We start from the raw sequence: 11664 nt of genomic DNA on the forward strand, positions 1-11664 counted from the left end.
CACAAAACACAGGCAGTGCGGCCAGGGTGACTGCAGTCTGCAGGGAGATGTTGCAGCCCCTGGTGTGTGCAGGGCTCAGGCCCGGGCGGACCCAGGGTTGTGGGGCAGGAAGGTGGGAACCTGCATGGGGTACACATGCTCCCTGCTCAGCCTCACCGGCAGGTAGTGTGAAGCTGACTTCCTGGCCCAATGGTGCCTGTCCCTGTTGTCTAATAAAAACCATGTCCCATCCCTTGTACTGTTTCCCTCGTGATAATTTTTGGTTCTGGCCACAAAACGCCGGGTCCAAGATGTGTGAGCTCCTATGTACAATTGCCTGCCTGCCCTCCCACCCTCCTCCCCACACACGCTCACGCAATGGGCAGCTGCTTGGCATCACATGTCTCCCTGATGCACACACGTGTCCCCACACTTTTTATTTTAAGGCTGAACTTTTGAACACAAAAGTCACGGAGAAGCATTTCTGCTGCCATGTCTCACAGCTGCATATTCTGTCTGCAACACAAGAGGAGAGATCTCTCATCAGTTGTGGGTAGCACAGCCCGGAGACCCCGGCTGAGATCATCGCCCCACAGTGCTTGTTGCTGAATGAGCACCGGATAAGGGATTGCACTGATACCTTAGGGATGTCCAGACACAGGGAGTGGGAGGGGAAACCGAGGCCAACAGAGGGGCCAGGCCTTAGCTGTGATCCCTCAGCTGCTCAGACCCAGAGCCAGAGAGAAGACTCAGGTGTCCTACCCTGACTGCCAAGGTTGATGTGTCCCATTAGATCACACCGCCCCATCCATTTACCTGCTTCCTGGGAGTTTTTTCAGACTAGGAAATGGCCTGGCCTGGTTTTCCTTTTGCAATAACCCATGCATGGCACTGTATCCTCCCATGGACATGCAGCCACCTCTGGGGTGGACACAGCAGTTCTGCACTGCAAACCCAGCACAGCGCTGACGGCAGTGAGGAAGAGGGGAATCAGTGATTACTACAGCGACTCTGCTGAGTTTCTCGAGAGATGACCTGGAGGTACCAGGCTAGGATCAGCCCAGACCCCAGTTCTGAACATCTTTGTGACACAGCTGGAGAAACAGTTACCTCTGGGCTCTGGCGTGGGCGCACGTCACTGCCTGGCACTGCTGCTCTCCCTGCTGGAGAAAGCAAAGCAGGGTCCATTAGTGGGATAGGGACGGGGCCGGGGGCTTGACCCTAGTTCTTGCTGTGGCCCTTACCTGTGTGGGGGCACTTGGTGGAGAGCAGGATGAGGACTTGGATCAGCAGGAGGAGGCATACACAGGGCAGCCCCACCCAGTGCACAACCCAGCAGGGCCCTGCGGGGAGAGGAGACGCTGAGAGCAGGGCACAGAGCCTGTGGCTGGGAGCGAGCGAGGGGCCGTTCCCAGAGGCCGTGGTGAGGGGCAGGGGCGATGCCCAGGGACAGACCTCACCTACCCTTTAATGTGGTGCCCAGGTCCTTGGCCACGGTAGCGCTGATGTTTCTCCCGGTTCCTTCCTCTCTGGCGGTGCAGGTGCAGTGGGTCCCTGTGTCCCACCTCTCCCTGGGGACCATTGTCAGGCTCCCCGTGCCTTCCCTCTCCAGGGCTGCTGGGTCCATCTGCCTGGGAGATCCCTCCCCGAGGTCCCAAACTGCTGCTCTCCAGGCCCGAGTCTGTGGGAAGAGCAGGCAGAGCAGGGGGACGGGGTCTGGGAGCTCAGCATCCTCCAGGGGGGAAGGTGCCAGGATGACAAGGCTGGGCTGGGGGGCATCTGCACGAGAGGGGGAGCATCAAGGCCAGAGGCCATGGTGGGATACGGGCTGTTCCCCACAGGGCAGCTCATGCCCACCCATCCCCAAGCAGGAGAGCTGAGATGCCCAGGGCTTTGTCTACCCCAGTTTCAACACCAAACCCCTGACGGGACATGGACCCAGGTATTTTTGCCATGGGTTTCTTGTCTCAGTGCCAGCAGCAGCTGCCTGGGGCACAGGTCAGAGGGAGACCTGTTTTTTTGGGAAGAATGTGGGCGGGGGAGACAGAACCCGCCCCCCCCCGGCCGCTGCATTGCTGTGTGCCCCTGGAGAGCTATTGGCCATTGTGCCTCAGTTTCCACAACTGCTGGGAGAGCTGGGAAGGAGCAGCGCAGCACAGGAGCTCCCAGTGGATATCTCCTAGGTGGATTCCTTCCCCAGTCCCAGGGGTTGGCCCTGGGGCCCAGCCCACACGGTATCTGCCTTCCTCCCTCCCTTCCCTCTGGGTGTCTGCATGGGGCATGGGGGGAATCACCAGCCAGGGACGGGGGTGCTCGTTCCCTACGACACCGCAGGCAGAGGAGGACACTGCCTGGTGCAGCCTGAATCATGACCTGAGCCTTCACACCAGGCCTTTGAGCCCCACGGGCTGGAGGGGAAGTCTGTGGGACAGGAGCTTGAGGGGAGATTTCTCTTTGATGCCCAGCACCCAGCACGGGGGTCTCAGTGGCTGGGATTGTGCAGTTTGGAAATCCTGGCCGTGTCTTTGAGCTCCCACTCTGAGATGGTTGAAATCCTGGGTCTGTTGAGTGAGACCCAGAGCCCAGGTCTCCTGCTCCCACCCCCTGCCCGGCGCACTGCCTGGCCCCCGCTGGCCCTGAGCTCACTCCCAGCTTGGAGCTGATGCTGGGGGGGCAGAGTTGTGCAAAAGGGGAATTTTTTTGTCTCCTGTCTCTGGACTGACAATTTGTGACCTGTTGGAAACTCACCAGAGACGATCAGCCTGGTCCTGTTCCTGAAGCTGCCGATTATGTATAAATTGAGGGCACAGTAATACACTCCAGAATCCTCCTCCCGTACATCGCTGATGACTAGAGAGACTGTTTCGTTTGTGCTGCTCTCTTTCCTTGAGTATCTTCCTTTTGAAGGTAAATATTTACCAGTCTGTACAACACACTGCAGACTGCTGTCCTGACGCTCTTTGTACCAGGTTACAAGTTCTTCTTCAGGTGAAACAGTGCAGTTCAGCTCCACAGTCTGTCCTGGGGTCGTCCAGATCTCTGCTGGGCTTTGCTGCAGCCACAGCCCCTCTTGGGAAGCCGCCACTGCAGAAGAAAGCGCGGTGTATGCATGGGGGCACCAGTGCAGTCAGCTCCCCCGCTCCAACATCCTCATTTATTCACAGCTTTCACTCAAGTGACACTGGTTTATGAACCAGAAAATGACCTGTGATATTTATGGATTGACAGGATTTGGGGTTAGTGGGAAAAGCACACAGGAAAATGACCCTGATGTAAAGAGAAGTAAGATGCAACATAATATTGGAAGATACATTAATAACAGTTAAAATGCAGCAATATAAAGTAGATAGGAAAGAAGGGGGAATTTTACTTTATTGAGACCCTTATTCTCTGTGCATGGTGCCACAATGTTCCCCGGCTGGGAGTTGTCAGAGAGGAGCCAAATAGTTTTTTTCTTCCTGAGCCCAGGGCTTCACGTTTTCCCCCAATGCAGAGATCTGTTGCAATCTTATCTGCCATGAGCAAACACAACCACAAATCTCCCCCATTCACGTCACACAGCCCCTTGCCTGCCCCAGAAGCAGTCCTCACACAAGCCCCAAAAGTCTTTTGGGTTCCTCTCAGTCCTTTCTTTCCATACAAGTCCTGTGTCCTGGAGGGAAATGAGAAGCTAAAACCCCAAAAGAGTAGCGTGAAAATTGTCCCCATTCCAGCATCCAGGGCAACATCGTCACACCCATTTGGGACAAGGATCATTTGCTGTGTTGCTCCACTGGTTCTGATTAAAATGCAGCAATATAAAGTAGATAGGAAAGAAGGGGGAATTTTACTTTATTGAGACCCTTATTCTCTGTGCATGGTGCCACAATGTTCCCCGGCTGGGAGTTGTCAGAGAGGAGCCAAATAGTTTTTTTCTTCCTGAGCCCAGGGCTTCACGTTTTCCCCCAATGCAGAGATCTGTTGCAATCTTATCTGCCATGAGCAAACACAACCACAAATCTCCCCCATTCACGTCACACAGCCCCTTGCCTGCCCCAGAAGCAGTCCTCACACAAGCCCCAAAAGTCTTTTGGGTTCCTCTCAGTCCTTTCTTTCCATACAAGTCCTGTGTCCTGGAGGGAAATGAGAAGCTAAAACCCCAAAAGAGTAGCGTGAAAATTGTCCCCATTCCAGCATCCAGGGCAACATCGTCACACCCATTTGGGACAAGGATCATTTGCTGTGTTGCTCCACTGGTTCTGAACAGGGCTTTTAACCCACACATCATTGCATTACATGTCTCAGGGACTGAAACAGAAAACTCTCCTGTCTCCCTGTCCCTAGCAGCCCAGCTGGGTGTTTCCATCCTGCCAGGACATCCCTGTGCACACGGGAATTGTTCTTATGTGGGGAGAAAAGACCGAGGAGCTGAAAGACTTACCCTGCAGGGCGAGGAGCAGGATCCCAGCCCAGGGGCAGCACATGGTGTGGTCTCTTCAGCGCTGGGAGGATGCTGTGAGGCTGCTCGATGGGTCTCTTCTTTCTGAAAGCCTGGGTCACGTGGGAAGAAGACCTGTTTCCTGTCTCAACTTGGAGGGGGCATGTCTACAAGAGGAGGGTGCTGGGGGGTGGGACGCTGACCTCCGACACGCTGAGAGATTCAATCCTTACTGCCCCCCAGTTAAGGATATCTGACCAGATGGGCTTTATTGTAAGAAGTATTTCAGCTCCCCCTGTAGCAAACCAGCCACCCACTGAATCCCATCCTGGTGTTATCTCACCTTGCTGAGATGCTTTCAGCACAATGTAAGCAAGGCCAGGGCCTCTCCATTTGATATCAGTGAATCTTATACAGCCCTATGGGTACACCTGGTGAGGATATAACCTGCACACACCTCTCTGAAGCCCCCACTGAGGAGACCGGTCCCTGTAAGTGCCCGTACACCATGTTTCTGGGCATGTGAGCAGGGCTGCGTGGGACCAGGCTGCCGACTTGGGCTGTCCTTGTTCTTTCTTCCCCCCGATTTGTCCATCTCATGCCATTTGCTGATGCTCTATTTCTATCCTTAACATAAGCAATAATGAGCTTGTTCCCCAGAGCCAGATGTCCGTTTTTGCCATTTAGTCTAAGTTGGTCCTTGCTTTACTGCCAGTCCATTGCCTGCGCAAGGGGAGGGTGATCTGGCCAACCTTCCACGGAGCAGGTGAATTGGATCGACCAGACTGGACATCAGCAATTTGAATTGCACAGGTTGCAGGTGTGTTCAGCATTTTGACATGCAAGGACTTGCCGTGAAACATCCCTCGGGCTGTGCCTGGGACACAAAGGGCTGTGGTGGTTTCCTCCCATCTGAGCTCCTGCTGGAGACACACACTCATGTCCATGGGCACCTCCCAGGACAGAGGAGGAACAGCTCCTTCCCTTCCAGCGGGAACCGTCCCTGTGGGGCCGTGCACACATGGCCTTGAAACGAAACCCCCTGCATCAGCTCAGCAACGTCCACGGAGCAGTGTCAAGCAGAGTGGCCTTCACACGGTCTCTGGCACTTCACCCTGCTCAGGATAAAACCCTTATTTCCAGCAGTGATCTGGGGAAACATTTCCCAGTGCCCCCAGGTGACTTAGGAGCCCAGATCCCTTTACCAAATGACTGGGACGTGCTTCATAATGTCACAACCCAAAGTTGTGATTTTTTGTTTGTGTGTGCTTCAGCACCACTAAATTATGTTCCCGCTAAATTGCAGCTCCTTTGTACGGTGGAGTTTTCTGCAATAGGAGAACCCGCGTGCAGAAGAGTGTTTCCTGCCAGTTTGAAGTTTTCTTTGCATGGTGCATTTCTTTTGCATCATAGTGATGCACGGTGCAAAGGAGTTCCCGCCATTTGTATTTAGATTTGCACCCCATTATTGGCCGGTTCTAAATTATGCCCACGTGGCGGCTAGCTATTGGCTTGCTAGCCGTATAAAAGGCTTGGGTGGTTTCCGCCCAAGTCGGAGAGGGAGACACGGAGAGAGAGGAAACCTGGAGAGATACAGAACTCGCCAGGAGGAGGAGACTTCGCGCTGTGTGAAGATCTCTAAGCGCTGCTGATCCCTTCGAACCCAACGCGTCTCTCTTAAGAAGGCAATAGAGGCTTAATTACTGAACCGAACCCGCGGAGCCTTAACAACTCCGGGGACCCAATTGCCGAACGGCCTCTAGCCTCTCCCCGTCGCCGAGCGCAATCCTAGACGTATCCCTATCCTATATACCTAATTTTCGAACCCACGGAGTCTTAACAGCTCCGGGGGACCTGGGAACCGAACAGAACCCACAGAGATTCAGCAACTCCGTGAGGAAAGAATTGCCGAACCCGCGGAGCCTAAACCACTCCGGGGTCAAAGAACCGAGTTTGTCAGAGTCCTCCAACGAGGACTCAAGCGGAGCTGCGCCTGGAAAGCTGTCCAGCCTACACCGCGACCACCTTGGGTGTAAGTAAATAACCTTTTCAATCAACCATTACGCCTCTGTAACTGATTCTAGCTCGCGCGTGCCTTACCGCTCCGCGGTTTTCTCTGGCCCCGCGTGCCCGGGCTGCTGGCCACAGCCTGCGTGCACAAAGACGGGCCCGGCTCGCACCTGGCAAGGACGGGATCGGGAGCCAGCCCGCACACATAAATACACCAGTCACTTCTGCCCATGAGACAGAGGCTTGGGAATCACCTGGAAGATTTTCATTGGCTTTCTGTTTTGCTTTCCTTTTCGTTCACCTGATTTTTTCATGGTCTTGTCAGTGCGATGGTGGATTCAAGGTCAGCTTTTGGTTTGGGGGTTGCTTGGGGTATTTTAAGGCAGTGATGGAGGTGAGTGTGGTGAGTGTCCCCGTCACAAGACCTGTGTGATTAATAGCCCTGCATGGCTTTGTGGAGAGAGGTTTTAGTTTCAGCATCTTCCCCAGCTGGGTCCGTACATGCAGTCCTCAGCATGTACTTAAAGACAAGAACTGAGATCTTTGCCTCTTTCTAAAGCAAATTTCTATCTAAGTGGAGGAGGCTGCAGAGGAAATGACCACCAAATGTGTGACACTAAATATAAAGTGACCACACACATCCGCACTGAGATGGAAAACCTCAGGGCTGCTCGCCTGGGTCTTTGCACCACAGTCTCTGTCTGTGGTCAGGCTCAGCTCTCTGCATCTGCTGCCTCTGTGTGATTGCAAAGAGCAGCACTGCTCTCCCCACCCCAACCAGCCACGGGGACTGTTCAAGTGGATTATCCAAGAATCAGCCCCATGACACAGCCTTCCCAGTCCACAGGGGCTGACACACATGCATCCATGCGAGATCATGCTGCCTGCATTCTGCTCCACAAACCCAAGGAGAGAGCCATCTCTGCCCGTCGTCACACACAAACGCCCAAGTTCGTGGCCAGGATAGTTTGTCATGGTGGTTTGGGCACCTGTTCGAGGCAGATGTCTGGTTGCCAATGGCACGACGGTGTGAGGGCCGCAGTGCTGCCCGCAATCTCCAGCCACCCCACGCAGAAGGTCCCGGGACTTCAAGGGCCCAATCCTGCTGGGGATCCCCAGGAGTGGTGTCTGCTAGTGGGGGGAACATTGCAAGTGTCCCTAGTCCCGCAGCAGCAATGACCTCTGCTCCTCTGCTTGCCTGTGCCCAGCTGGAAATGCAAAGCTCAGACCCTTGGAGGGGAGAGGTTTCCCCTCAGGACCAAACAGCCTCAGGTGCTTTGGGAAGATGCCCAGCGCTCAGTCTAGGCAGGGCCTGACATGGGGAAGCAGTGTGGTGTGGCTGCACACGAGGTGGGGCAGGGTTATAGGAGCCTACACTTGGGACCCTGCACTGGTGGCATGGGGCTCCCTGCTCACTGATCCCAGAGCTGGGCTGGGGCCGGGGCCATGAGCACTGTGAACCTGCCCCTGGGTCAATAAACCAGGCAGCAGGTTTGTGGAGCAGCAGCACCAGGACAACCGAGCCTGCTCCAGCCCGGATACCCGAGCAGCTGGCACCGAGGGGCCCCGTTCCCTCCCTGTGGCCAGAGCAGAAAAGATCCCTCCCCTCTCCCCTGCCCGGAGGTGCTGAGCTCAGCATCACAGCCTGGGCCCAGGGCAGGATGCAAGCATCAGGCTGGCCCAGGTCCCCCATGCAGTGGCAGTGACGTCCAAGATGCCCTGGTCCCTGGGCAGGTTTCCCAGGGGCTGCACATCCCCTGAGCTGGGCCTGAGCCTCAGGGGCTCCTGTGCTGCTATGCTGGTGGCCCACGTTTTCCTTTAAGTGGGCGCCCATCACTTCACAGGAACAGCAGAGAGGAGATGATGTGGGGTTGGGCTGTAGCCGGCCCACTTTTTTTATAAACCGAAAACCAGGTGGCCAGGATGCAGCAGTCACAGGGCAGCCATCTCGGCACCACAGTTCACAACCACCTCCTCATCTGAAACAGAAGGGGAGGGACATGTGCTGCTGTGAGCTCTTTCCAATAGACATCCTCGGCAGCGCTAACCCGCCACGGTGCTGACAGCAGAGCAGGAGGAAGGCACAGGTTCCTCTTCCCCGCACACCCAGCCTCGCTCGGGAGATGAGCTCTGGGTACTTGGGTGGGGACTGGGCCCAGATGCTGGTTCTTAGCCCTGGAGTCCCTCCCGGCCCCTTGCTCCAGCACCCTGTTAGGTCCTATTGCAACATGGTTTGAATGAGAGGCACTGGTATCCAGTGACTATGAATGTAGGGTAGCCTTCGTTCATGCTCTCAGCTGGGTGATCAGACAAGCCACCATCAGGAACAATGCAGGGTAAAACACAGATCCAAACTGTGTTTCAGTTCCTCTCCTTATAGCCATTAGAAGTGCTTACACCGGCAGGAGTTTGGGGGATGCCAGGCTAAGCTACAGCTAAGCAAAGGCACCACAAAGGAGCTTGGCAGTAGCCCACATCACTGCACTGGGTGAGCTGATAAAAGAGACAGGAGCACAAACGCTGCTTCAGAGGAAGAAACAGGAGATGAGCAGCTGAGGAGGAAAATGATAGAAATTGCTGGTGCAGCAGAGATAACAAGAGGCAGCTGCACGGAGCAGGGGGGAGCTGGAGATACCCCGATTCAGGAAGGAGTGAGTGAAAAGCCCCAAACTCAGTGGGCATGAGTTGGAGAAGTCTGAAATCAGCAGGGCGTGAGCGTTTGGTGGCTGACCTCCGTGGCAGTGGAAGGGGGCTGCAGTTGGCAAGGGAGAGCAGCAGGGGTCTGTACTTGGTCCAGAGGAGAGAAAAAGGAGAGTGACAGAAATAATGTCTGTACTTGGTAAAGAGGAGAGAAAAAGGAGAGTGACAGAAATAAGTTGCACTTACCCTTACATCCAGGATGTTCCCAATGGGATCCTGCACACTTGGTTGTGCTGTGGTGTGCTGGACTAGATGACCTTGTGAGGTCCCATCCAGCCCGGCTTTCCCATGATCTGAGGATCCTGTGTGATGGAGAGCAAGGCAGGGAGCAAAGTGCTGCTCTTCTCACTGCAGCCTGCCCGCAGCACAGAGCCCTACGCCAGATCAGCGCCTTCACTTCCATCCACCTTGCACATGTTGGAGGAGCGGGGGGGCTTTGTTCAGTGGCACCCCCTGAGCTCAGCCCTGCTGCTGCACCCAGGAACGTGGGAGCAACGCATCAGAAGTGCCTGTTTCAGAAAGACTCGGGCACATAGGGACTCCATTCTACCAACACCCATGAGAGTTCAAGGGGTCTGGTTTTTCAAGGCCCTTGGGCCTCCTGAAGAAGAAGCATGTGACTTCCAGGTGTCTTCAAGCACGAAATCATCTGTAAAATGAGGCTCTAACTGACTTCTGCAAACAAACGCAAGCCCCAAGCCACAGAGGCATTTCTGAGTGAGTTGTTCATGTTGCCTGGTTTCTCACACAGGTCAGAGCTTTTATTCTGTCAGACACCATGGACGCCTCTCCCCATAGAGGCTGCAAACACTCCTCTTGAGGCTGGGGTTGTACTCATAAGAAATAGGGGGCTTGAATGGCTGAAACACAGAACAATAGGATCAGCCTTTTAAGCACCTAAGTCAGCAGTTCCCAAACTCTGACAAATTGTGCACCACCAGTTTAAAATGATACAGCCTTAAGTACCACCAGCAAATGTTTTAGTTCAACCTTAAATACCACCAGCAAATATTTTGCCATATAAAGTAATTATAATGATCTACATGATTTAGGAGCATGGGTGCCCTCAGAGTCCCTATGGTTTGAGCTGCTAAGATACTTGGGCTCTTCTGAGCAGGCCAGCAAGGGGAGGTGTTTTGTGGCACGTTAAATGCTGGTGTAATGAGTGTTAATGTTCACAGGAACTTGATGCACTGGTCAGAAGCAGAGAAATGTGCTGCAGATCTGTGCACAGCAAGGCGATGTGGTTAAAGGACCCCCCTCCCCAGTAGCCACATCCCCATGCTAAGTGCTCCTCCCCAGAAACAACCAGCCCCGAGCCCTTGCATGCAGCTCTGCAATTAGACGGCAGCCCTTGGGCCAAAGAAGCAGGATACTCGTGGCCATCATGTTCCTCGCCAAGTCCCTGCTTGTCTTATCCTTAGGTATACCTCCCCCATGGCTCTCAACACCACACTCCTGGGATCAGGGATGCAAACATCCTTATCAGGACACAGTTTGCACTGCTGGGCTCTGGGATGGATTTCAAATGCCTTTTGGGGCCTTGGAGGTAGCTATAGAGGGGGTTGTTAAGCTGCTGTTGTAAGGTTACCTGGAAAGCAAAAGCATTAGCAGAAAATGCCTTGTGGTCCTGAGACATGATGGGCAGCAGCGTCAGCCCGAGACTTGCTTGAAGCTGATAATTGCCCTGTTGTGTTTCCACAGTGTTGGGAGTCCAGTTACATCTGCACCAGCCTTAGCGATTCCTGGTTGTGGGAGTCGGTGGGACAGCAGAGATCCCCTGCTCCTCCAGGGGAAGTGTGGAACGGGGAGGAAAAGTGCACTGGTATCTGAGAAGGACGGGTGAAACCCCCATGCACATTAAGAAGTGTCCAGATGAGAGAAATGAGAGCAGATTTGCTTGCAAGAATCAGGGATCCAGTACAACACTGGAAATCAGGGACATCCAAAGGAAGGAGTCTGGCATTTATTACTGTGCACATGCAGCCACCGGCTCCTTGACTTTTGGGAGTGGAACCAGGGTGATTGTTGCACGTAACAAACCATTATATCTGAGTGTCTCATTGCTCACGTCCCATTAGAAAATGACAAGAAACTGTAACAATGTTGAAGAGCAAATTGCTGAAAACAAGCTGTGTTTTTCATAGACGTTAGAGGTTAGATGTTAGGGTCGGAAGGGACCTCAATAGATCATCGAGTCCGACCCCCTGCATAAGCAGGAAAGAGTAGTGCTGGGTCTAGATGACCCCAGCTAGATGCCTATCTAACCTCCTCTTGAAGACCCCCAGGGTAGGGGAGAGCACCACCTCCCTTGGGAGCCCGTTCCAGACCTTGGCCACTCGAACTGTGAAGAAGTTCCTCCTAATGTCCAGTCTAAATCTGCTCTCTGCTAGCTTGTGGCCATTATTTCTTGTAACCCCCGGGGGCGCCTTGGTGAATAAAACCTCACCAATTCCCTTCTGTGCCCCCGTGATGAACTTATAGGCAGCCACAAGGTCACCTCTCAACCTTCTCTTGCAGAGGCTGAATAGATCCAGTTTCTCTAGTCTCTCCTCGTA

The 11664-nt window shown here is 54.0% G+C and overlaps 1 protein-coding gene and 1 pseudogene across 1 annotated transcript; one reads left to right on the forward strand and one right to left on the reverse strand.

Annotated features, from left to right (window-relative positions):
- Positions 1–391: 391 nt before the first annotated feature.
- LOC102378923 (immunoglobulin alpha-2 heavy chain-like) lies at positions 392–4636 on the reverse strand. The gene is made up of 6 exons (XM_025195333.1): positions 4400–4636; positions 2728–3063; positions 1444–1758; positions 1224–1322; positions 1090–1142; positions 392–495 (listed from the first exon to the last, which is right to left on the reverse strand). The coding sequence occupies exons 1-6, from the start codon at positions 4440–4442 to the stop codon at positions 448–450; spliced, it is 894 nt and encodes a 297-aa protein (XP_025051118.1). The 5' UTR covers positions 4443–4636; the 3' UTR covers positions 392–447.
- Positions 4637–6735: 2099 nt separating this feature from the next.
- LOC112548735 overlaps positions 6736–11664 on the forward strand; it is a 10097-nt pseudogene continuing 5168 nt past the window's right edge.

This window comes from Alligator sinensis, unplaced genomic scaffold (assembly GCF_000455745.1).
Source record: "Alligator sinensis unplaced genomic scaffold, ASM45574v1 scaffold1706_1, whole genome shotgun sequence".
NCBI lineage: Eukaryota > Metazoa > Chordata > Crocodylia > Alligatoridae > Alligator > Alligator sinensis.

Excerpts from the sequence above, each read along its gene's own strand:
- LOC102378923 (XM_025195333.1), bottom strand. The coding sequence starts at position 4,442 with ATGTGCTGCCCCTGGGCTGGGATCCTGCTCCTCGCCCTGCAGG. Across the intron at positions 1,759-2,727 it reads GACCAGGCTGATCGTCTCTG|ATGCCCCCCAGCCCAGCCTT; the intron begins GTGAGTTTCCAA and ends CCTCTCGTGCAG. Across the intron at positions 496-1,089 it reads GCCCACGCCAGAGCCCAGAG|ACAGAATATGCAGCTGTGAG; the intron begins GTAACTGTTTCT and ends CTTGTGTTGCAG.